Raw genomic sequence first — 25680 nt, 5'->3', positions numbered from 1 at the left:
CGCCTCTGGCCCCGCCCCCGCCACCACCTGCCCGCGCACCAGCGAGGGCCGCCGGGGCGCGCGGAGCGGCGCGGGGCCGGGCTGGGGGCGGGGCCAGCTCCGGCCACGCCCCCCGCGGTGTCGCTGCGGCGCCGGAAGCGGCGCGGAGGGAGCTCGGGGCGGCGGCGGCGGCACCGCCGAGCCGGGACCGGCCCTGCCCTGCCCGCCCCAGCCCGGCCCCGCCTCAGCCTCCCCGTGAGTAGCGCGGCCGGCACACGCCTCCCGGCCCTCCCCGCGGTCCCGAAGCGCCTGGGTCCCCCTCTCCCCGCCGCCGCTCATTGCCGCCCTCAGACACCCGGCTCTCCCGCCCGGCCCTTCGCCACCTCCGCCCCCCGAGTGCCTCTGGGCCCCTGAGCGCTCCTCTCCCCCTCCCCTGCCTGGCCTGGCTGGGGCGCGCTGTGCTCCAGACAGGTCCCCGGCCCTGCCGGGGCTCCACATCCCGCCCAGGCCCCGCGGTTTGCTCCCCGCAGGCGCCCGGCCTCCCGCTGGCACAGCTCCTCTGCCCGGGGCTGCTGGAAGCTCCGGCAGGACGCTGGGCTGGTGCTGCTCCCCGTGTCCGGCTGGCTGCACCCCGATAGCGGGCATGGGGCTGTTGGTGGGGAGGGTGCTTCTCCACCAGGCACCCCTGGCACATACGGCCAGTGAGGCCCATTCCATAACAACTGATGGATCTGTTGTCTGCTTGTGACTTTGGGCTGCTTTTCTTTCCCAGAGCGGGCCCGTGGCACTGCCGCAGCCTCGCTGAGGGTTTGGCCTGGAGCAGAGGCAGCCACTGGCCGACGAGTTCAGGGGCTTCCCCTCACCCTGCAGCAAAGCCTGGCCTCCTGCACTGCCCCCAGCAGGAGTTCTGCTCCAAAGGGCTTTTGCTCATGGCACATCAGTGCACTCCATGGCCACTGTTTGTGCCAGGCTCTGTCTTTGCTGAGGCGAGGGTTTGAAGCAGCTCTCTCCCCCCGGCAGGGAGCCCCGATGGACATGAGAGGAGAGCAGCACACATCCTGACCCCCGCCCCACACGGCTGCCCCTGCCAGCCCCCGGGACTATGGAGGAGTGGAAGCCCAACCCCCTTGTGAAGCCCCACAAGAAGCGGAGCTGGTACCTTGCCTGGAAGTACAAGCTGATGAACCAGCGCGCGCTGCGGAAGCTGTGCCAGGTGAGTCACCCGCGGCCCTGCAGCAGATTAGGAGGGATAATCTACAGGATTTACAAGTTTATGGAGCAGCTGCATGGGTGGAAGTGCGTCTGTTGGCAGTCTGGGTGACCTGACATGCTGAGGAAGCATAACTTCTCAAGAAGCTGCCTCCAAGTGCCTGTGTGTGGAAGGGTCTGCTATGTGTAGCAGCTCCTTTCAGCTGCCAGCAGACCTGTTGAGACCTGGCTGTGGGAGGAGATACAATTATCCAGGTGGCCTTGGAAGCTTTCAGCTAGAAACCTGGCTCTGGACTCATGCTGATCGCTGCAAGGCTCAGCCTTTAGCTGTTTGATTTGCAAACCAAGCCTGGTCTAAGGCACAACAGGTGGACAGAGAAAATAGGGCTTGGTAATAGGATCTCATGCCCCAGAGGCAGCTGGTGTCTGGGAAAGCCTCAGGCTTGGTTGCTTGTGCTGTAAAACAGCTAATCCTTGGTGGAGACGGCGTCCTGGGGGGAGTCTGGGGCTGTAAGGACAGGAAGGTTTGACCCCATGGCAGCAAAACAGAGAAAAGGGGCCTTTCCTGAGAGGAGCTCATGAGATCTGGCAGTTGGTTGCTGTGGGAGGGAGCAGGGGAGGGTTTTGCATCTGCCTGGGAGGACAAAGGGTCGTGAGGGCTCCCTGGGCAAGAAGACTGTTCAGTTTTGTATCTGATAAGGTATTGAGGGCTTGGAAATGGGTCTGGTGATTCAGGCAGGCATTGCTCACCATGCTGGGGCAATGGGCTAGAGCCTGCACACATCTCTGTACTTTGTGGCGCTGCTTAAAACACAGATGAACATTTAGCTTAAAATAGGTAGACCAGAGCTGCAGATATGGATTAGCCAGATCTACAGCAGCCAAGCATTCATTAGTTAGCTTTGACCAAGCCACCTCTGCTAGACCTGGCTGCTGGTCTTGCTTAATTCTTATTCCTTATTGCCTTATTCACTCTGGTCACCAGGGCTGTTCCCTCATGCTCATCAGGGCAGAAGGTCTGGGCAGGTTGGTGAGGGGGCCTTGCTGCCTCTCCATGAGCCCACAGCTCTGTTCGTGCTTAATTAAAAGCTTTCTGTGCACAGATCCCAAAAGGTGCTCATAGTCCTGAGTCAACAGCAAATTAACAAGCCAAAATGCCATAGTGACATTTATACCATCGTGTTGTCTTATTGCTGGTTTTCCATTTTCCTCAGTTACTCCTTGGACCTGCTTGGCAGGGATAGCAGCAGCACAGAGCTTTGAGGCAGTAGCTGGACAGATAGGGCAGAAATCCTTTTAGTGCCTCTCACCAAGGGCAGGCCAGTGTGTGATCCCAGCCCCATTCATAACCTCAGAGAATCATGGGTCTGTTCCACAGCCCCTGGACCTTCCCAAGCCCTCTGTGTCAGCATCCACAAGGGTTGCAATTGAAGTTTGCTGCAGACAGTAAGGCTGCAGGCTGCTCTCTGCAGCCTGTGATACAGTGCAGTTTCTGAAATCAGACCTCAGCTTCTTCCCTTTGTTTGATTCAGCTGCACAGCATCTCTTCTCCTCTGAACACTCTGAGTGCCTCCTTTGGTTCCAGAGGGATGGGTGAGAGTAGTGATGCTGCAGCAGAGGCAGAAGTTAAGGTTACCCTGGGAGCTGTAACTCTGAATTACCAAACTCTTTGCCTGCAGGGACCCTCAAGCTTGATGCAATAATTTAGCAGGAATCTGCTCACAGATCTGGAAGCAGGGATACGTTGGAAGTGGGTTAATTCTCACATATCAAGGAGTCAGTGCTCTCCAGCTGATGAATGCATTTCATCATGAAACTCAGTCACCTGTATTTCTTTCTCTTTGCTTTCCTCAGAAAAAATCAGAGGAAATGTCAGATGCTTGTGATCCCATGCAGGATCTCCTTGGGATGCCCTGCAGCCCATGCCAAGGCAGGCTGGTTTTGGGGTTGTTACTTACAAATTTCTAACACAAAACATCCTGCATTGCAGACAGGTGCTGTCCTCTTCCTGCTTGTGACCGTAATTGTGAACATCAAGCTGATCTTGGACACCAGGAGAGCTGCTTATGAGGAGGAAGAGGAGTCTGCACAGGACTATGGTGAGGGGCAGCATCCTGTTGTGCTTTGAAAGCAAGGAAATTAAGGGTTTCTTTAAGTCAGGGCTAACTTGTGCCCAGCTACATCACAAAAAACAGGTCTGTGCGTGTGAGTTTAACAAAAAATTAATAGAAAATGCTGCTCCCTTCCTGGTCTGTTTACTCAAGGCTTTAGCACATTTGGCTGCAGAGATCTCTGTGGGGTCAGAGCTGTTGTCATTTGGTATTTCCCCTTACCTACCATCCCTGTAAATTCCCACCCATGACTCCTTGGGCTGGGGTGCCTGCTGGGCACACCCTTCTGGATGGGTTAGCACAGAGCAGGGATGAGCTAGAGGTGCCTTGACTGGTTGAAACTGGGAGTTTCTCTGCTGTAGATGACGAGATGCTGAATGTGGAGGTCCCCAGGCACCCTGTCAACAACAAGAAGGTCCTGGATGTCGAGGTGTACTCCAGCAGGTCGAAGGTCTATGTGGCTGTGGATGGAACAACGGTGAGTGGCAGGTGCTGGCTGTCCTGTGAGCAGAGGGTGGGCAGAGCTGAACGGGTGAAGCCACAAACAGCAGTGGTGAGAGCACTTCAGGGACTGGCAAAAAGTTCTGCTTCCAGGACTTCTGCTCTGGCACCCATCACTGCCATCAGCAAAGCCAAAGAGATTTGCCTCTTGTCTGGGGGCTCTGCTGCACAGAATGGGCAGGGAATAAGCAGAGGTCTTGGCATATGATTCTCATCATTTATCCACTTGCAGGTCCTGGAAGATGAGGCTCGGGAGCAGGGAAGAGGGATCCATGTCATCGTCTTAAATCAGGCCACGGTAAAACATCCCTGTGTCTTTCTAAACTGGGCAGTTTGTTCTTGCTCTTGAACTGTTGGGTGCCTGAGGCCAGGGGCAGCCTGGAGGGAGGGAAGCCCCTGAATGCTTTTTGTGTGCAGTTTGCAGAGCATGGCACAGTCATCCAGAGAGTCCCTGCATGCTGCCTGCTGTCCCTGGGGAGCGGGCAGGGGAGGAGTTGTGGGGCTGGGTGATGCTGCCCATGAACCTCTGTGCAGGAAGGCCTGAGGGCTGAGCTTGCCTGGGGACTAACTCTGGGACTGACTCCCTGGCATACCAGAAAAGCCACTCCCTGTGTTGCTCAGGAGAGTGAGGCTTCCAGGGCAGATCTCCGTAATTCTGTGTGCCCATACCATGTCGTATTTAAGATCCATCTGACGTATGAATACCAACAGGGACATGTGATGGCCAAGAGGGTCTTTGACACCTATTCCCCCCACGAAGATGAAGCCATGGTACTTTTCCTCAACATGGTTGCCCGGGGCCGGATCCTAATCTTCACCATTAAGGTAGGTGTGACCCTAATATTAAAAAAAAAAAAAAAAAAGTCATCTTGAGTCAGGATGTCCTGAAGCTCATCTGGGTAGTAGCCTCCTAAATGTCATCAAGCATTCCCAGGACTAAATGTCACATCCCCATGGAGCTGTGACTCCCTGTCTGGATCACCTCCCTTGTCCTCTTGCTCTCCCTTCTTGCTGCAGGTACTGCTGTGCCCAGCAAAGCAGGAGAGCAAAAAGCAGATGTGTCAGAGGCCACAGCATATGCAAGGGGTTAGGTGGAGAATGGATGTGAGGAAATACAAGGATGTGGTGGGATCCTTCTGGCTCCCAGTTCCAGGCTTTACAGGGGCCCTATGGACTGTGCTAGGTCTGGGCTGCTATGCAAGCAACACTGTGCTGCTTCAAGGTTTTTGTGTTTAGCTGTGTGAAGTGTTGCTTAACACATCGCCCTGCTTGAGAACAATATGGTCTCAAGGAAACAGGAGTTCATGATTCCTCTGACCTGCCTGTGGGCCATTATGAAGCCACTGACAGCTTTAGTGGCACAGAGACCCTGAAAGTTTCTGGCTCAACTGGTTCAAGGGTAGGAGTGGGCCCTGTACTCCTTTGGTACTGATGGGAGACTTCCCTGTCAGGAGCCAGACCTCAGCTGCGGGGTTGTGTTTTGTTCCAGGATGAAGGCTCCTTTCACCTCAAGGAGACAGCCAAGAATGTCCTGAAAAGCCTGGGGAGCCAAGTTGCACCTTTCCTGAGCTGGAGAGACATGTGGACTTTTGTGGGGAAGAAGGGGGGTGAGTCTTGCACAGGCTGGGAGAGGGTTTGTGGCTTCTTTCTTTGGGAGAAGCCAGGTGAAGAGAAACCCAGCCCATCCCCAACAGGCTCTATGATCAGGGAACAAGTCCCAGAGAGTGGCAGCTCCATTCCTGGGGGTGAGGAGGGTATACCTGGGGGTATGGAGGCAGAACATGTTCCCTTCAGCAGTTTGCCAGAGGCCAATGGGAAAAGGTGCCAAGCTGTCCCCCAGGCTGACAGCCCCTTGTCATGCCATGACAAAGTGGGGCTGGGCCCTTCCAGGCAGTCCTGACCCTGTGTTCCTGCTCCAGGAGAAGTGTATGGGGAGAAGCATGCCAAGTCACCTGCCCTCTCAACGTGGGGTGACCCCGTTCTGCTGAAGACAGAAGTCCACTTGACATCTGTGGAAGGTAAGTACAGTCTGCTCTGTGGTGTCTCTGGGAGATGTCTCCCTGCTGCCTGGTTTTAAGTCACAGTCATTTAAGGCTTTTTGAGATGATGATGGTAACTTTAAAAATGGGCTTAGCTCCTTTTCTTCCTACTTCCATGGCAATTCCAGGCATGGTTGTTGGGAAAGGTGAGGATGGAGAAGAGGGATCATGGCCAGTTGTCACCTCTCCAGACCAGACCTGGTCTGGTCAGTTTTCTGACTGTTGGCCTTGAGCAACTCGCTGCTGCTCAGAAAGGCCAGAGATGGGGTTGGGCTCTGAATGGCTCCTGGGGTTGTGTCTGGTGTCCAAAGTGTTGCTTGTTGACTGCCAAGGACTGGCTTGCTGGCTGAGCCCAGGGAGAGCTGTGTGTGTGGTTTCCCAGGCTGGAGCACCCAGGGTGAGTGTGTGAGGGTGACAGGTCTGTCTTTCCTCCTTGGTGCCTCCAGATGCTGAGTGCCACTGGCCCGACACAGAGCTGAACCGGCGCCGCAAGCGGTTCTGCAGCAAAGTGGAAGGGTATGGCAGCGTCTGCAGCTGCAAGGACCCCACACCCATCGAGTTCAACCCTGACCCTGTGAGTGCAGGAAGGCTCCCGGAGGGAGGGCTGGGCTGGACCAGATGTGTTTTGCAGCTGATGCAGAGCACTGGCCTTAAGCACTAGCTGAGTGATGCACACTGCCCCTGGGCAAGCCCTTAGCCCCAGCAAAGGCGGGGTGAATACCTGAGGGCAGGTCATGCTGTGGCAGGGAAATTCCTTTGCTCTGAGTTGCCAGGAATAGTTACCCTATTCTAGGGATATCAGTGTAAGCAGCAGAGCCTGAATATCTACAGACAGAGAAGCTGTTGTGACTTTTGGGCTGTCCTTGGCACGGTGCTGAAGGGTTCAGACACAGGTCTCTGAGTGGATGCAAACTGGGATTTTGGAGCTGGGTCAGAGGTGAGGCGAAGAAAGGAGGCTGGTAGGGTTTTCAGTCATGCTGAGGGCATCCTGGTTGGTTGGTGTGGCCCTGAGCCAAGAGGTAGGACTATGCAGCTCTGCTGTCTTAACAGTGGGTCCCTACCCCTTGGATCCCACTCTCAGTGGCATGGAATCATTTTGGCTTGCATGGCCTCTCCCACCCCCACTCACACACATTGTTCTCTTCCAGCTCAAAGACAATAAAGTCTTTGATGTGCCAGTAGCTGTCATTGCAGGGAACCGCCCCAACTACCTGTACAGGTAAGCACTCCCAGAGGGCACAGCTCCTCTGCTCCCTGCCACAAGACCAGGCATGGCCCCAGCCCTTCCCTCTCTCCTGCTGGCAGCATCCAGGGGTTGTGTGGGCACCAAGGGCAGACCTTGGGGAGGGGAAGGGAAGGCATAGGTGGGTCCTGTTCCCTAATGGTGCACACTTTGCCCATCCCGAGGGATCCCCAGCCCTGTGCTGAGGGGCCTGTGCCCACTGGGGCTGTGCTGCACTCAGGCCCCTCTGTCTCTCCGCAGGATGCTGCGTTCCTTGCTGTCGGCTCAGGGCGTCAATCCACAGATGATCACAGTCTTCATTGATGGCTACTACGAGGTGAGAGCATTGCCAGAGATCCCTGTGGCTAGCTCCCTGCTCCCCCAGCCCAGTGCTGACCCAGTCCTTGGAGGGTGGCAAGTTGAGAGCCTCGTCACCTTCCTCCTGCTGTGCGTCACACTGCTCCTCATCTGCTCCTACACAAAGCCAGCCAAAGTTAGCCAAGCCTTGGGTGTGGGTAAAGCTGCCTTGGCCTTTCCCAAAGCCCAGGACTGACATCCCCATGTCAGAAGGGGGTTGGTGTGCAGGAATGGCACGTGGTGGTCATGCTGGGCTCTCCCCATCCCCTTTTTTCACTTGATGAGCATTGCCAGCCCCTTGAGCTGCTCTGGGTGTAACATCACCTGTCGAGCTGCTTCACACAGAGAGGAACAAACCAGTCCAGCCATGCCTGTCCAGCTCCATTCTCAGTAAGAGGTGAAGAGACACAAAACAGTATTTTCCCAAGGCTCAAAGCTTGAGGTTCATGAAAGCTGGGGCCAGGTGGAGTTCTGGCCAGGTGGGCCAGAACTGGACCTTTATAGGCAAAGGCCTTCCTGTCACTCAACCTGTATAGCCCTGGAGAGTCCCATTTAAAGCCATGTCTGTCTGGCAGTGGAATGTACTCTGGGGCAGGCATGTGGGATCTGAATAGATCTCAGGAGCTTGCTAGGCCTTATCTCTGCAGCATCCAGTGAGGTACTGCTTTGGGATGGAGACAGTTGTTCCCTTGCAGGTCTCTCCCACCACTGCCACATTGTGGGGCTGGGGGAGCTGGCTTGTTTATGCAGGCTCTTGCTGCACCACATCAGAGCAGTTAAAGATAGCAGCATCCATTGCCATGGCAACTGGAGCAGCATCCCTTAGCTATGAGGGGGCAGCCTGGATGCTCGAGCTGCCATGGTGGATACCTGGGGAAGGGGGAAGGGTTGGTCCAATGGGAGCTCCTTCTCTCTTTTGTGGCCAGGAGGTGGGATACACAGTAAGGGGCTGGAGAAGGCCTTGGTGGCTCCTTCTTGAGGCAGGGATACCTCAGCCCAAATTTGTATTACTTCTGACCCCTGTCCTATGTCAGAAAGGTCTTTTTCTTGGCAACTGTGAGAGAAAGTTGGGTTGATTGTGGTCTTGCCATTAAGCAGCTGTTAGGAGGTCCTGGCTGTACCTGTTTGCTTTCTGCACTGTTGTGGGGGGCTGGAATTGGGACCTCCCAAATATCTTGGATACAACTTTGTGTCTGCCAAAAGAGCTAACAAAGTCATGGTGATGCTGAAGGGCTGAAGGGCCACAAGGGTTTGGCAAGTTCTGTGCTGCAGGGTCTGTGTTGAGCCTCACTAGTCTCCAAGAAGACAGCCACATGCAGGGGATGTTCCTTCTGTCCTGGGGAGCTGAGACTGGCAGAGGAGGGGAGAATGACCCACACGTTTGATGAACTTTGCACTTTTCCATTGCAGGAGCCAATGGATGTCGTGGAGCTGTTTGGCCTCTCAGGAATACAGCACACTCCCATCAGCATTAAAAACGCCAGAGTTTCCCAGGTGAGAGAGCCTTCAAGTCCTGGGACAGTTATTTCCAGGGACCTGGAATAGCATTTTAGGGAGGCAGGCTCAGCCCCAGATCTGTGCCAGGTTGATGCTAACACAGACAATGATTGTTTTTTCTTGCAGCACTACAAAGCCAGTCTGACTGCAACCTTCAACCTGTTCCCGGTGAGTGAGACTGCTGCAGCACAGCCTTCCCCTGGCACTTCTGATCCCTGTCCCACAGCAGCTGGGATCAGTCCTCCAGGGCAAGGAACCTCACAGACACAGCACACTGCTTGTGTCTCTGCTCTGTCCTGTTCATCTCCATCCTCCTGATGTTCTCCTTGCCCTACAGGATGCTAAATTTGCTGTGGTTCTGGAGGAAGATCTTGACATTTCTGTTGACTTCTTCAGGTAAAGTTGGTGGTTCCTGTGTGGGATCATTTCCTGGAAGCTCTCTGGATGCTCAGGAGAGGCCGGATCCCTTCCAGCTGTAGCTCACTTAGCTAGGGCTGAGCAGACTCCAGGCAAAAGCCATAACTGAGCTCTACCTTCAGAGTCTGAGGCCACTGTCCTGGCAATCAGTGCAGGGTGACTTCAGTGTTGGGGATCTCTTCCTGGTAGGCTTTTTGGGTGACACTGATCCATTCACATGGTTGGAGCTGCCCCATAGCCAGAGGACAGGAGCAGTGTCTAATGAGGCTCCTGTTTCTTCTTAAGGAGAGGAGACTGATGGGCAGGAGACAATGCTGTCCTTTCCCCATGGTGAGATGCAGCTTAGCTTGTTTGGGTGCTCCTCCCCTGGTCTCCCACCAGTTATCTCAGGCCGAAAATTGAGATAAGCAGTTCCAGCAGTTGGGGGTGGCTCATCTCTTGGTGGAGGGTTTGCCTTGGTTTGCATGGTAGAAGGGTGTTTGACACGGGTCAACTCTTTCTCAGCTTTCTGAGCCAGTCAATACACCTTCTGGAGGAGGATGAGAGCCTGTACTGCATCTCTGCTTGGAATGACCAGGTGGGTCAGGGAGGGATGGTGGAGCGGGGCCACCTCTGCCCTGTGTTGTTTCCATGTCAGACTGGGGTCCAGGTTCCATTTTTAAAGCAGGGTGTGTGTCCCCACTGTCACCCTAAGTGGGTCTGTCTCCCCAGCCCTGGACTCTTCAGAAGTGTCCCTGAAAACCACCCTCCTGTCCCTGCCATGTGCTTCCCAGTGGCTGTTCCCCTCTTTACATAATGAGGAACACAATGGAGCACGATGCCTCCCTTTTTCTGGTGGGAGATGGGTGCTGAACACTCCCCATAACATTGCAGGGCTATGAGCACACAGCTGAGGACCCATCACTCCTGTACCGCGTGGAAACCATGCCAGGCCTGGGATGGGTGCTCCGGAAGAGCCTGTACAAGGATGAGCTGGAGCCAAAGTGGCCAACCCCTGAGAAGGTGAGTACCTTGGAATGACCCTTTCATCTACACCCCCATCTCTGCCCACCACCAGGCCCTGATCTTCACCCAGTCCCAGGGTGTACAGCTCCTGGAGGGACTGTCCCTGTGCTTATACTGGGAAGGATGCCCAAGCAGAATGGATTTGGGACGGGCAGCAACTTGAGGAGGCACATGACCATCCACAGCGCTGGGGCCAAAGGGGCTGGACCTGGTGTGGGCACCCAGAAGGGTCCCTGGATGGCCCCAGAGCTGCGTGTGAGCAGCAGTTTCCCCTCCCCAGCTCTGGGACTGGGACATGTGGATGCGGATGCCTGAGCAGCGGAAGGGCCGGGAGTGCATCATCCCGGACATCTCGCGCTCCTACCACTTCGGCATCGTGGGGCTCAACATGAACGGCTACTTCCATGTGAGTGACCTCCTGCAGCCCCCAGGCCCTGTCCTGCTGCTGAGCTCTGACTCAGACACCTCCACAAGTACTGGGGATGCTTGAGGTCATCTCCAGGTGTTGCTGACCGTGATCAAATCTGGTTTTCCTTCCCTACCCTCTCTCTTTCTCCCAGGAAGCCTATTTCAAGAAGCACAAGTTCAACACTGTTCCAAATGTCCAGCTTAAAAATGTGGAGAGGTGAGTACTGATCACAATGAGACTTTGATGAAACAGTTGCTTGGTTTGCCTCTTGTCTCCTTGTGCTGGAGTCATCTCCCATCTGGAATGGCCATAACCTCCTGCATCAGCGCGCTGGCCTCTGCTGGGGAGTTCTGGCAGTGGTTTTTGCAAGGTTGTGTTTGGCTACCCTGTGCTCGAGGTGGACATGTTCAAGGGTCGTGGTTTTGCTGCCACATCTCAAGAATGTGTGGCAGTCCCTGCTCTCCATTTATTGGTTCCAGCTGCCTTTAGTGTTACACTGGGACAGTCTTAAATTTGGATCAAACTATCTGACTCTGCCCTGATCTCTGTGTTCTCTCCTTCTCCAACAGCTTGAGGAAGGATAACTATGAGACTGAAATTCATCGGCTCCTGGGGTGAGTGCCTGCTGGAAGGTGGAGAGACCACAAGACACACTGGGTGAACCAGCCAGAACAGAAGGAAGGGTGGAGGTGGCCCTGGTGGCCCCAGCCACATCTTGCATGTCTGAAGTACTCTGACTTGGGAATAGGGAGAAGATGTGGTTCCCTCTCACTCCTTGTTCCATTTCCACAGTGAGGCTGAGGTCTTGGACCACAGCAAGAACCCCTGTGAGGACTCCTTCGTGCCCGACACCGAGGGCAAGGTCTACGTCATGTTCATCAGGATGGAGCAGGAAGCAGATTTCACCACCTGGACTCAACTTGCCAAGGTGAGGGTCCTGACATGGTCTGTCCTCAGCCCTGCACTGGTCTCTGCATTGCTGGAAAACACCTGGCTGTTGTTTTGGGGTTTTCCTGTGGCATTGACACAGCTCACCAAATGGGTTCTTGCTGTCTCTGGGTGATGTTGAAACTATTGGTGTGGCTGGAGGGATGCAGCCCTGTGCCTCCCCAGTCTTGGGGTACAGCCCTCTCTGCTGTGTTTCAGTGAAGGCAGGGGTTGTGGTTCTTCCCATGCTAGGGGGCACCTGGCCTTGGTGTCCATCCTCAGGCTCTGATGCCTTTTCCTCCCTCCTCACCACCCCAGTGCCTCCACATCTGGGACCTGGACGTCCGTGGGAACCACAAGGGGCTGTGGCGGCTGTTCCGCAAGAAGAACCACTTCCTTGTGGTGGGGGTCCCTGCCTCCCCCTACTCGTGAGTATCAGGGACACAAAGAGCTCAGTAATGCCCCATCCTTATGGCACTGTCCCCTGCCTGGCACACACCATCATGCACTTCTGTCCCAGCCCAATCCTTGGGGGACACCAGCTTCACTCCTTAGTCAGTGTGTGGTGGTAGGGGGGGACAGGACACATTCCCAGGGTTGGAGGATGTCCCAGTGGGAAGGAGATCATGCCAGGCAGTGCTGTTGGAAATTGGGGTCCTGAGGGGGCCCATCAGCTGTGCCTGCTCCCATCCAGCCCCCTCACCTGCAGGTCCAAGAAGCCCTCGTCGGTGACACCCATCTACATGGAGCCCCCTGCCAAGGAGGAGGGGGCAGTGGCAGTGCCAGCAGCGGTGGCAGCAGCAGCAGAGCAGACATGAGGCTGGCAGCTGGAAGCAAAGGGGACCAGGGGAGCACAGAGACCCCCACGGTGCAGAGACACAGTTGGCAGCAGTTCTTGGAGGCTGGTGACTGGATACAGACTCCTGTTTTGGGCTGCAAAAGCAGATGTTGGGCTCCCTCCAGCCCCCTGTTGTGGTCTCCCTTTCCCTTGCACAGGACAGGGTCCTTCCCTGTAGATATGCCACCCCAATCCCAGGAACTTGGTTTTTATAACACAGACACTCTACTAACGCTGCTCCTTTTGCCCCCTGGCTGGGCAAGGCTGGAGGAAGGAGATGCTCAACTGGAGCCTAGAGGGGGCCTCAAAAAACACCTCTGCTCTCCTTTTTGGCCCTGAAGTCCTGAGAAGGCAGCATGGTGTGAGTGCTGCAGCCTGCCAGCTGGGTGTTATTTATTAACTCTTGCCTGCTGGCTTTGTGCCCCATGGTGAACACAGTGCTGAAGAGGGGATATTCCAGCATCTCTCCTGTTATCTGCACGATGGATGCACCTTGAAGACTGTGTGCTGGGTTGGACATCTTCCTGCACACTGGCTTTGCTGCATGGGCTGCAGGCACTGGTGCAGCCCAGCTGACAGAAAAGGGAATGCTGGAGAGGAGCTGGACTTGCTGCAGACACAGAGGGACACCCCACACCCAGCACGAGGGCAGGCAGTTCTGGAAGCTGGAGGTGATTGTAGGTGGAAGTGAACCAGGCCGTGTGCTCTGGCTCAGACTGTCCTCACCCACCTTCTCTGTGGGGAGCAGCCCTGCCCCTGGGTGGTGGGAGAGGGGGTGAAAGTGCCTTGCAGAGTGAGAAGGGAGCAGCCAGCAGGCATCATGCCCTGGCTGCAGGGGCTGGGTGGGCCAGGGTCATCTGGAGCAGGAGAGGCTGCACTGTGGTCCTTGCCTGTGGTACTGTACCCTGCCTCTCCATCCTCCCTGCCCTGGCATCCCCTGCTTTTGCTGAAGGCAGAGGGAGTTTCTTCTCCTGAATTCCCACCCTTACTCTGGTAAGTTGCTGGCAGGGAAGCTATGAGCTCGTCTGGGATGGGCAGCCTGGCCCTCCCACTGTGGTACACCCCTTGTGCAGAGGGACAGGGAGGGGGTTCCGTGCCTTAGGAAGGATCCCAGGGCCCCCTCCCATCCCCAGCCATTTGGTACTAATGCCCCTGCACCCCGGGGGGCAGTCCTGGTCGCTTTGCTCAGTGCAGCTCCTCCTCTCATCTGTGCAGCAGGAGATCCATTCTCTGCTCAGCCATTTCCCTAAGGTAACAGGGGCTCTTCCCCTTCATTTTCTCACTGTGAACTGAGCATTGGGGTCTACACTACACTAAGTTATTTATTTATTGCTCTGGGGAAGGGATGGATCACAGGAAGCAGCATGGAGAGCTGCACAGGTGCAGTCATGGGAGGTTTGTCTCTTGTCCCCCTGGCTCCACCCTCTGTTCCCTGCTTTTCTCCCTCACCCAAAACAGGAGTGAAAACTTGTGAAGCAGGGAGCTCCTCTTGGCCAGGATGGTCCCAGTGTGGATGCAGCACAGCTCTAGCATGACTGCAGGGACTCTGGCCCTCACAGTCCTTTGCATACCTGCCCCAGCAGCAGGGATGGGATGGGATGGGATGGATGCAGGGGGGAACAGGAGCGTGCAGAGTGGCACCCTTGAGGCTGCAGTACTGGTCTGGGGCTCAGGCCTGCCCTCCCCAGCCACCCCAGTGCTGCCCTTCCATGGGACTGTGCTCTGGCAGCCAGTGGGCAGGGGGCCCCTGTGCTAGCCCTCAGGGTAAGGCAGGGCTTTTATGAGGAAGGAAAAGGGATTTGACTTCTTTCTGAGGAAAAGTAGCTTGCTCCCCATGCCCTGCTGTGGTAGAACTTCCCAATGGCTCTCCATTGCCCTTCCCTGGCACCTCTGTTCCCAAGGCTCAGTCTCTCTTCCCCTGGAAACTAAATGCATCCTCTTGCCCTTCTCAGGTAGGGCTCAGGCTTGGCTTCTTCCCAGCTCCTGTTGGGGCTGGGGAAGGTGGTCCTAGGGACAGGGGATGGCTAAACATGAGTTCCCTCTCCTCCCCTGCCAAACAGGGCTGTGGCTCCCTGCTCTCAGTGACAGCAGGACTCAGCTGGTGGGCTTTAGGCTCCCCCTTCTCTACACACCAGGCCAGGCCCACGGGGTGCTGTTCTCCATCCCTCCCTGTCCCCCCAGCAAGGCTCAGGAGTGGCAGCTGTGGCAGGGCTGGGTGTGTGGCATCACCAGGGTTTGATGCTTTCTCAATGGAATTATTTTTTCAAGAGTAAACATTGCAAAGCTGTTGAGCCTCGTGTGTTTCATAGCTGGCCCTGTGCAGGGTACAGGGCTGGGGTCCCTGGCTCTGGGGTCCTGCCTGGAGAGGACAGACCCCTGTCCCCTGGTGGCTTGCTCTGCCCAGGGCTGCACAGGCCTGGCTGTGGGCTGACAGTGGCCCCAGGCCTGTGCCAGCAGAGGTCCCCTGTGTAGTGCCATGCAGTGCCAGCAGGGCTGGCACAGGTTTGTGAGCTATTTCCTCCTCAAGCTTTATCACTTTTATCTTCATCAACTGATGGAAACTCTGACGAGCCGCCTGGTGACTCGTTCCTGTCTTCCTCCTGGCACGTCCAGGTGCTGTGTCCTGAGATCTACAGCCTTGTCACACTCTAGACCACTCCAAATGTCTGCCCTATGGGGCAGGGAACCCTGGAGGGCTGGGGATGCACCCATTTCTGGGGCAGAGACCACAGGACTGAAATAAAGTGGTAGTGGGAGAGTGTCAGCCACCAGTGTGGACCAGCTCCATCCAGCTCCCCTGCCTGATCCCTGCAGCCAGGCTGGGCTCACAGCCCCTCCCCAGGACCTTTCTGGCAGGGCAACACCCTGGCAGAAGTGTTTTACTTAGTCCCAGGGCCTTGGTGAGGGGCTCTCACCTCCACATCTGCCTCCTGCCCAGCCAAGCCCTGCGGCACCAAAGGCGAGAGGCAGATCCACCTGCTGGGGGCAGAGCCCTGCAGAGCGACTGGGCTCAGGTCTAACACCTCCAAACCACTGCCTTTATAGGAGCCTTCCCTCCTGAAACAGAGGGAGGAGAGCAGAAGCAGGTTAACCCCTTGAAGGGGAGAACCTGTGGAGGCTGATGGAGAGCCTTGGCCCTCCAGGTGCTGCTGATGCCAGGGTTCATCACCCCGGGGCACTTGTTAGATGAGCCATCATCATCCTGCCCTTTTTGGGGGGTCTCGCTCACTTCCTGGTGCCTCCTGCTGCTGCTGGAGCATTCCCAGCTGTCCCAGGAGCTGGCCAGGCCATTGTCCCCTCACCTGCCCACCCTGAAGTCCGACCCAGTGGCTGCCCCAGCTCAGCCCCATGCAGCAGCAGCTGCAGCACGTGCTGCCCGAGCTGCACTTCTCACCCAGCCCCTGCATCGCCCCCAGCCCGGCCTCCCTGGCTTTGTGCAGCCCTACAAAGCAGAACCTGTCCGGGCTGCCCCACCTCCCAGGAGCTGGCTGATAATTAAACAAAAGCAAAATAGTGTTGGCATGAAACTTGACCTTTCCAGAGCTTGTGGGGGGTGGGGAATTTTGCATAGTTTCCGGTGGTGTTTATTTTTATGCATCATAGTTTTTTTGTTGGAGATCTCTGTGCCGAGGAAGCAGGAAGTCCCTGTGCTCTGATGAAGGGCTGGTATGTGGGAGACAAGGTCTAGGCTGACCCTTCCTATGGCACATGGGTTCCTCTGTGCCCCACAGATGGAGGGAAGAGCCTTCCAGCCAGAGTCCTCTGGGATAACACACCCAGTCCTCTTGAATGGAGAGATGTCATCACTAGCTCCCTGCTGGCCCCATCTCCTTCCCTCCGTGGGAGGGAATCAGTGATGCTGTGCCCAGCCACTTGCATCCCAGCCCAGAAACCTGATCCTAAATTTTCAGCACCCTCTGCCTCATAAAAAGCCATGAATGCCAAAAGCATTTATGAATAAAAAGTCACAAATGCCAAGGTGCCCAAACTGCTCCCAGGAAGGGGCTCTGCTTGGCTTCTCCCTTTGTTCCCAGCTTTGAGAGGGGTCCTTTCCCTGCACCCAGCCCATTCCTGTCCCTGTTCCCTGCTGTGCCTGCAGACACAGGGCTGCCACCTCCTGTTCCCACATTTAAAGTAGGTGGAAAATTAATCTTCGACTGGGTACCAGGATTGCTGTGACGGTTGTTGTGCTGTCCCTGCCCGGTGCAGCATTAATGATTAACACACAGTTCAATGGCAGCTCCTGCCTGCTGCCTCTTGAACAGCCCTTGCATCGCCTCCTCTGATATCCCCACTAAACAATTAGGGCAGGGAGCTGCCTAGAAAGCACTGTTGAGGTCAGGCTGGCACTCAGGATGGTTTATCTCTGAGGAGGAGGGGAGTCAGGCAGGCAGTCTGTGCCAGGGAAAGTGTGCATTGCCTCACTTCTTCCCCAGGACCAGCCTGAGCCATTCAAGGATATCCTCTTCTCCCCAGTCTGGGAACATCCTGTCCCAGCTTTTACAGCAGGCAGGGGTAATTCCCCACAGCAGGCACTCCTTGACAACTAATGCTGGATGAATTTGCTTTTGCTTCTTATTACCCCCTTTACTAGCACAAACCCAAAGAGGTGCAGCTCCTCCTTCTTTTCGTCTACCTGTTCCCATCGATGCTAATTCCCAGGAAGGAGGGGGCGGCTCCTTTCCTAATTACCGATCACTGCCCACTCCCTGCCAGCACAGGCTCCTGCACCACACAGGGTTTTGCCTGCTGTGCCCTGGGGCAAGTAATGCCGGTGGAGAGTGCACCTTGCAAATCTCCAGGAATTTTGGTCTCTGTTCGTCTCCCATCATGGCACTGGCTGATGTTTGCTCAACGTCCCTGCAGGGAGACTTTGCCCTCCTGCCTTCCCTCACCCTGTATCCCAGGTGGAAAAGAAGAACCTCCACTTTGGCACACACCCAGATGTGCCAGGTTCTCGAGCCATCTCCTGCCATCTTCCGGGGCAATAAGGAAGTTTCTGTTTGCCACCATAATCCCTCAGGGACCTCTTGGCCTTGTGCTGGCAGTTTCTGTTTGCCCCAGCGTGCCAGTCTGTGAGAACTGGGCAGCTCTAAGGGATATAAAGTGCAGAGGTGCCTGGTGGCACCCACATGAGCTGGTGGGGGTGGGTGGTGGGCTGGGGTGGGCCACAGAGCTTGTGGGGGAGCAGCTGGAATGGGATCTCCTTGGAGAGCCCAAAGGCTGTGGCAGTGCTTGGGCAGTGGAAGTGGAGGGCAGGGGCACAGTGGGAGCACAGGGAGGCTGTGCCAGTCCAGTTTACCCCCCACTGCTCTGATTTTGGCTGCCAGGGCAGCCAAGAACCGCAAAGGGCAATTGGGAGGAATTGCATCCGCATCCGCGAGGAGAAACTGGTCCTGCAAGTTTTCCCAGCAGGTGGAGGGGAGGGACCAAGCCAGTGGTTGCAGGGCTATTTACAAAACTCAGTGCCACAGAAACAGCCTGTTCTGACCCATGGAAAGCCCTGGCTAGGAGGAGTTGCAAAGGTGGAAGCCAGCAGTTTCACCCCTGAGCCTGCTCCGCCCCACGGGGCCGATGGTGAGAGCGTGTGTGCCAGGAGCCAGCTCTGCGAGGCATCCCAAAAACAGGGGCAGAGCAGGACACGGCCGGGTGTGCCCAGCTCTGTGCCAACTGGTTCCTGGGCACCACACCACCTCCAGGAAGGGCTTCCTGGCAGCTCCTGTATCCTTGAAGAGGGATAAGAGGCATAAAAGCCCTGACGCCACCCATGAGGTGGCACCAGTTTATGGTAGAACTATTATGGGACCTATTTATTCACCTGGCCAGGAAAGACAAGGCTGTTTTCTCACAGCTTCCCCCACACCCTGCCATGGGGCAGGGCCAGATGCCCTCTCCTCAGGGCTAAATGACCTAGTGTTGGGAGTGGGTGCCCATGCCTGTCCCCCTGTCCCTGCCTGCTCCTGCCCCCGTGACAGGAACTGGATGGCACCAGGGAGATGCCAGACCACAGCAGCGCTCGGTGCAGCCTTGTACCGGGCAGGAGCTGATAAGGGGGTGCCACAGCAGGCACAGAGCGAGGCAGGGCTGGGGAGGCTGTGTGCACACTGGCCTCCTGCCACCACCCCTTCACCTCCCTGCCTCACAGCCCTGGCCAAAACAGGGTGAAGGAGCCCTTGGGAGCACCACCCCAGCTGTGCTTTTGCAGTGGAGAAACTGAGGCAGAGAGGGAGTAGCAGTATCTGGAAACCCTCCAAGCCCACCCACCTCCCACAGACAGAGGGAGGGCAGGTGCATCAGACACAGGCAGTGCAGGACAGCACTGGGGTGGAGATGTTCAGAGGGATGGATCCTGCCACCCCCAGCTCTCCACCACCCCATTCCGGGTTCCTGCAACTGATGAGGACACAGGAACCCCCAGCCAGCCCTGCCTTTCAAGCCAAGCTGCTGCTCAGTCCCTTGCTGTGAGCAAGCAGTAGCTGTTGCAGAGGGCAGGGGCAGTAAGGGTGGTGTCCTCCCAGCACCCTGTCTGCTGTGCAAACACAGGGCTGCTCTGTTTCCAAGCACCTGAGCAGGTGGGGAGCCACAGGCAAGGAGGGCAGGGAGGCTGTGGGCAGGGCTGTGCTGCCTGCAAGGACATGGAAGGGAATGGGGAGGGAGGTGAGGCAGCCCTCACCCCTGCACCCCCAACCCAGCAGAGGGTATTTATTAAAGGCAGCACCAAGATCAACTCCAGAAAATAATTTGTTTCCAAGATGAAAAATTTATTTGCATTTCTTTACAGCAGGGAGAGGGGCTCAGGCACAAAATGGCACAGGGTACAGGGCAGCCTCAGCCCCTGCAGAGCCAGGGAAGGGCAGAGAGCAGCCAGCACCTCCTTCAGGGGACACATGGCAGCAAGGCCAGGGCTGGCAGAGGATGGGTGCAGGAGTAGATACATCCCCAGTGAGGGTGTAGTTACCCCCTCAAAGGGATGCAGGGGGACACAGCAGGGACAGTGTGAGAGCAGTACAGCACCCAGCTGCCAGGGCTTCTCAAGGCATCACTGTGCCACTGCCAGATCAGCAGCCCTGAAAAGCCCCTGTGCTGCTTTATCTCCTGCTGGCATCAGCCAAACAGACCAAGCAGCTTCTCCCAACACCCACCCCCCCAATCAAAAAACACCCCAAATCTCTATGTACAGGCTCTGTATGCCATATCAGTACAAAAATATACACAAACTCTACAGATCCCAGCTCAGTAGATCAAAATACAGCTACAAATCACAGTGCACAGGAGAGCATCAGACCTGGGGAGGGATGGGGTCCCCCTGAGAGCATGGCACGTCACAGGTGCACCCCAGCATGGGGGGTGGCAGGTCATCCTCCTGCCTCAGGGGGTCACTTCTCATCCAGCCGACAGTACAGGTACATGGAAACGGCCATGGCTGCAATCTGGGGGTGGCAAGGTGCAAATCAGCCCCCCTAAATGTGCAGCCTCCCTCCCCTTCCCAGCAGGGCTTTGGGTCACAGCCCTCTGTGCCCAGGGCACCAGTGGGAGGGCTGGAGGTGCCCAGGGAAGAAGGCTCAGTATCTGGAGCTGCAGGTGGTCCATGGAGCTGCCCCAGCCCCCTGGGGCCCCCAGGCTGGCCCAGCCCCAGCTCCAGGCACAAGGAGAGGCACAGAGCAGGGCTCAGGCACTCACCTCCAAGGCAGCAATGCCGGCTGCCACGCCGCCCGCCACCCCTGCGTTGGTCCTGATTTCTTCCAGGATCTGTTTGAAACAGCCCTGCACGAGGCAACCACACAGGTGAGGATGGCAAGAGGTGGCGATACCCCGACTGCCAGGGCACAGCATCCCCCAGGAAGGGAGGTACTGCTTCTCCAAGCCAGAACACACAGCCATGGGGAAGGTCTGAGGCTTCAGGGGCAACTCAGCCACTTGTCAGACCAAATATTGGGTGGGGAGCAAGGAAAGGAAGGGAAGAAGCAGGAAAATCACCTAAAAAGGCAGAGTGGTGCCTGGGTTCAAGCCCAGCATCAAGCATGCCACCCTATTCCCTTCAGGACCAGAAAAACATAACAGCTTTACTTGTTTCTACCAGGGAAAAGCCAAGGCCACCACAGCCTCCCCTCAGAACTTAAAGCCCATGGGACCACTGTGTGCAGAGCTGGGGCTGGAGCTACAGGACAGGTCTCCCTCCCCATGCCCAGGCACACCCCAAGCCAGGCTCTGCCAGCAGCACACCCTTACCTGGACAGCCATTTTTGCAGCCACTGTGCTGTTGCAGGGTTCCTGCGTGTCACAGCACTGCCCGGGGTAGCCATGGTGTGTATCATAAAAGTAGGAGTTGTTGAAGTCTGTGTAGTTATTCAGGCCACAGCAGTGAACCTAAGAGGGAGAGAGAGGAAGGGATGGGAGGAGCATCCTTCAGATCTCCCTCCATGCTCTGACACCATCTGGACCCCACTGGCTCATGGAGGGGGTCACCCAGCTCAACCCTGCCTCAGTGGGCTGCTCAGTAGTCACCTTGGGACCAGGGTTTTGCCCCACACACCATCACACACAGCTCTCACCCCACCAGGTCCCAAGCAGGCAGTTCCCAGGAACCTGGGGAATTGAGGAGGTGGTGACAGCTCAGCACATCCAGGACTGTGATGTGTCCCCACTTCCCTCTCACTGTCCCACCCAGACATGCACCTAAGCCCATGTTGGGAGGATCCTGACCCACAGCGCTCAGCACACCTCTGACATGGTGACATTCCAGATCTGTGTGAATGTCTCATCCACCCCATACTTCTCCTTCAGCAGCGGGGTCACCAGCCCTGTCAGTAACGTCTCTGCCTGGAAGAAAGGGCAGGAAAACACAATCAGAGAAGGTCCTGGGGAGCACCACAGAGCTGAGCACCCCCATACTGGTCTCAGCCTATGGAGAGGAGACCAAAAAGACCCAGCATGGCCAGCAGTCACACCATGGCCATTTGACCCACAGAGAGTTTTTCTCTTCCCCACCAAAGAGTGCTTTATGGCACAAGGTCACTTATGCCCTGAGTCATCTGATAAGCAGCGTTAAGTGAGGGAGCCAGGAATGAGTTTGCCCTGTGGCTGACTTCTCCAGTGCCTAATGAGGCAGTCACCTTTCTCTCCAGGTGGTTTCTCAGGTGCTAATAATAGGGTTAGTTTGCTCAGCATGAGGCAATAGGAACTTCCTCCTCCAGTGGCTCCTACCCTCAGAGGTGGGGAGGTGTCAAGCCTAAGCTGGTTCAGGACTGAGGGGCTTGACAGAAAGAAGTGGGCAAGACTTGTCCTAAAAATATGAGGGTTATGATATAACAGGAAACCCTGCTCCCACCACCCTCAGGCCACTCCAGCCTGCCCACCTACCTGGTGCCAGCAGTGACCAACATCCCAACATCCCTTCCTCCTGCAGCACTGACCACTCTGAGCAGCCACACCCATGGGCAGCCCATGGCTCCTGTTTTCCCAAGGGGTAGGACACGTCCCACACCAGCCCAGCCCAAGACTCAGGGATTGCACTCACAAGACCTGTGAAGACCAGAGCCACCACGGCAGCAGCAACTTCAGCAATGAAGATGATCAGCACCACTGAGAAGAACTAGGACATAGCAAGGGAAGGGAGGTCAAACCACAGCCAGAATCCTCAGGGGCCCTGGAACTCATCTGCCTCCCCAGGGCTCCAGCCCTCCTGCCTCACTGCCTTCAGCCCTGCTCCTGGGCAAGAGCAGCACAACCTTGGGGTCCTCCAGCCCTCCACCTGCTTGGGGCTGGGCTCTCTGGACTCTCCAAGAGAGAGACCTCAGCTCAGCATGACCCCTCCCTCCTCTCACCCTTTCTGGGGCAGACTGAGTCCAGCACTGCCTTTCCAAGGCCCACCTAGACTGCCACCACATGGAAATATCCACAGAGAAATCTGCCCACCAGGCCTCTCCCACCACAGATGTAGCTCAATTGAGGCTTGATAAGGAGGTCAGCCAGGTCCATACCATCATCAGGAGACATTTGCTCTCCTTCTGGGCACCGTAGCACCCGAGGAAGCCGATCACCAGCAGGATGGCACCAATGACAATGAGGAGATAGGCCACATTCACAACTTGCAGGATGCTGGAGGACAGCGTCCCAAATATTTTCAGGAATGACTCTCCATCCACTTTGACCCAGATGCCAACTCCCAGGAGGGTCCCACCACTGAGCTGGGAGGAGAAAGGCAACGTCAGCTTCCAGGTAGGCACGAGATTTGATACTCGGGCAAGGCCTTGGCACAGGTGTTTCTCCCCTTGGCAGTTTTTCCCCACACCAAAGCAAGACTTTGTGGCACTGCAGGCAGCCCAGGGCACTGCCAGACAGCTCAGTACTCTGAAACACACCCCACACCCCCTGGGCAGTGCCACAGCTGAGGGGTTTCAGTGCCAGCAGTGGAGCAGCCAAGCCAGCAGTGCCACCATGATCCCACAGGGCCAGTGCAGGCTCTGGCCACCATCACACTGCCACGAGCTCCTCCATGCAGGGCGGCTGCCTGCCCACGCAGAGGAGAAGCTGAGCAGCCCCTGGCCCCAGACAGTCCTGGGCAAGGTCAACTCTGGGCTGCCGGCAGTCTGTGCCAGCCCTCCCCTCTGCCCCCTCGACCGTCCCCACCACACTCAAATCCTGGCAGGGGCTTTACAGAGGGAGTGTTTCAGCAGAGCAAGCCAGGAGGCTCTGCACCCCCTCCTTCCCAAGGCTGTGTCCTACCACAGCCTCTTCCAGGTGGCTCCTGCAGGGCCAGGGCAGCTCCTGCCAGCTCCGCTCCCTTTGCCCCGGGTGGCAGCAGAGCCTGCATGTGCTCTGAATTCCCGACATCCAGGAGCCCCAAAGCCACAGTCACACACGGGGGCTGCTCCCCTACAGAGGCAGGACCCTCAGGCAGGGAGGCAGCGAACCCACTGTTCCGGGCCATCACCACCTTGCCAAGCTTCAGCACAGCGAGGGACAGGGGCAGCTGATGCAACAGCCACTGTCCCCAGAGCACGGCACAGCCCGCTGGGCTCGGCGAGTCCCACCTGCACCCACCTGCCCACACTCTCCACCCCATGGCCCACAGAAAGGAGCCCGGAGGGGCAGGGGAGCGCGGCCAGACCCAAACCCACCCCACACCCGGCTCCGGGGGCTCCCCGGGACCCCCTCCCGCGGACCCCAGCCCCCGGGGCGCACTTACGAAGATGGCCAGGTTGAAGAGGATCATCATGACCTTGATAAAGGTGAAGCACCCCATCTTTGCACCTGGGGAGAGCAGAGAGGTTACCGGGGGAGCCCCCACCCAGCACAGCCGCCGCCGTGCCCAGAGCCCAGCGCCCCTCCAGGTGTCCCCACGGGCGGGGAGGGACAGACACAACTTACCTGAAGGGAGAGCAGATCCCAGCGTGCAGCCCCGTCCTGCCCAGCCCGCTGTGCCTCCTCCGCCCCGCCGGTGCCGCCTTTTAACGGGGCGCGGCCGGGGCCGCCCCCGCCGCCCGAGCCCCCCGCCCCGCCGGGGCCACCCCCGGGCAGCCCGCACCGGAGCCCTGCTGCCCTCTGCCGCCTCCCTGGGACACTCCCGGCTCCCGGCCCTTCCCGTAGGGTCCCTCCTGCCGTGGGGACGCTGCCCCGGCGGTGTTCGAGCCCCGTCTGTCACCCGCAGCCGTGCGGGACCAGCGCGCCGCCCTCCTCCGCGCTCGGGGATCCCCGGCTGTGGCACCCCAGCACTCACAGGGTCACACCCCGGGTCACGGCCTCCCTCTCCAGCCACGGCCAGGGCACCCATCCCCGCAGGGCGATTCTGTGCGTGACCTGCTGCTGCTCCCCTCCTCAGCACCGCAGGGGTCTCTGCAATCCCCAAATGTCCTGGGCCAAAAGAGAGGCTGGCAAAGGAGGGCGCTGGGGGACGGCCCCAGGAGCTGCTTTGCAAAGGAGAACCCAAGGCTGCACTGGCCGTCCCCGATGCTGCACAGCCAGGAGGATTTTTGCTGGCAGGGACACAACAGGGTGACGGCGGGAGAGGACAGTGACAGCCATGACAGATGCCAGCACTGGAGCAGTCAGCAGAGACCTGCCATTGCCTAAGGGCTGCCAAAAGTGATTTTGTTTGGAAAGAAGCTTTGAAAAAGGGCTGGTTTCCCACAGAGGAGGACTGCAAGAGGCACACAGCCCAGAGGGGGATGCTGCCTCCCCAGGCCTGGCCCTAGCAGTGGTCCCTGACTGTCCAAGGGCTCCTTTGGGGCAGGAGCTGGTGCTGGTCCCCTCACCAGAACCCACAGCGTGTCCCTTCAACTTGTCATCAAACCACAAAGTGATGCAGGAGGCAGGGGAGACCTCATCCTGCAGGAAACCAGGCTCTGTGTGCTCAGCACACTCCACCCCACACCCAGCTCCCCCCAAACCCCACAGCACATTCCCTGCCTGGCTGTAATGATACATTTCAGCAGGATGAAGTCAGCCCCATTGGCTCCAGCCAAATCACAGTGGTATTTGGGGGAAGCCTCTAACCCTCCCAGGCACCCTGGGTATGAGCACAACCCCTGCTGCAGCTGGGGGCTGTGGCCCTCGCCCCCTCACTGCCTATAGCCTCAGCCCTTTCCTGCAGCAGCTGCCAGGAAGCTGCTCAGAGTCGGGGCCAAGCCTTCATTCCTCTCCCAAAGGGGGACAGCTGCTCCTAAACCCCCTCTCATATTGCCCCTCTCCCAAAAGTTGCCCCATCCCAGGCTGGCCCTGTTTGCTGCACACAAACCCCACCCCAAAAATAATTTTGGCAAATATGTGAATATTTGCTCTCCTTCCCAATCATTGCCAGCCACAGGGGGAAAATGAGGACAAGCTATGGACTGCTCCCCTCACCTCCTCCAGTGCCTGGTGCCACAGCCTGGGGTTCAGCTGCTCCCCAGCATCCCCCACCTGAGCCCCATTAGGGAGCCAGGGCTGGATTTTCTGGTTCTCTGGGAAGTCCTGACCTGACCACAGAAGGACGAGTCCAGTGACATTCCCATGTCCCTGCTGCCCAGCAAGGCCACACCATCTCCCTGCTGTCCCCATCCTCTCCCACAGGCCAGTTGGATCCTCAGCATCCCCCTCCCTGGAGCATGGGGATGCCTCTCACCAGGGCAGGGGCAGCAAAGCTCCTCCAAGCAGCTTCCCTGGGACACTGAGAGCAGGGAAGTGGCCTC

The 25680-nt window shown here is 57.3% G+C and overlaps 2 protein-coding genes across 2 annotated transcripts; one reads left to right on the top strand and one right to left on the bottom strand.

Moving 5' to 3' along the window:
* Positions 1-142: 142 nt before the first annotated feature.
* Positions 143-14802, top strand: POMGNT1 (protein O-linked mannose N-acetylglucosaminyltransferase 1 (beta 1,2-)). Its single transcript, XM_036387614.2, has 22 exons — positions 143-234; positions 1000-1192; positions 3179-3287; positions 3662-3777; positions 4033-4098; positions 4512-4625; positions 5290-5407; positions 5720-5818; positions 6286-6413; positions 6988-7058; positions 7323-7398; positions 8829-8912; positions 9042-9083; positions 9253-9311; positions 9837-9909; positions 10206-10334; positions 10618-10743; positions 10898-10962; positions 11316-11360; positions 11539-11674; positions 11992-12101; positions 12383-14802. The coding sequence occupies exons 2-22, from the start codon at positions 1082-1084 to the stop codon at positions 12489-12491; spliced, it is 1986 nt and encodes a 661-aa protein (XP_036243507.1). The 5' UTR covers positions 143-234; positions 1000-1081; the 3' UTR covers positions 12492-14802.
* A 4977-nt stretch (positions 14803-19779) lies between these two features.
* On the bottom strand, positions 19780-23756 carry TSPAN1 (tetraspanin 1). Its single transcript, XM_036388333.1, has 7 exons — positions 23700-23756; positions 22492-22698; positions 22029-22103; positions 21233-21331; positions 20741-20878; positions 20192-20275; positions 19780-19941 (listed from the first exon to the last, which is right to left on the bottom strand). The coding sequence occupies exons 1-7, from the start codon at positions 23754-23756 to the stop codon at positions 19888-19890; spliced, it is 714 nt and encodes a 237-aa protein (XP_036244226.1). The 3' UTR covers positions 19780-19887.
* Positions 23757-25680: the final 1924 nt, after the last annotated feature.

Source organism: Molothrus ater, chromosome 9 (assembly GCF_012460135.2).
Source record: "Molothrus ater isolate BHLD 08-10-18 breed brown headed cowbird chromosome 9, BPBGC_Mater_1.1, whole genome shotgun sequence".
Classification (NCBI taxonomy): domain Eukaryota; kingdom Metazoa; phylum Chordata; class Aves; order Passeriformes; family Icteridae; genus Molothrus; species Molothrus ater.
This window is presented reverse-complemented; position numbering and strand designations above follow the sequence as displayed.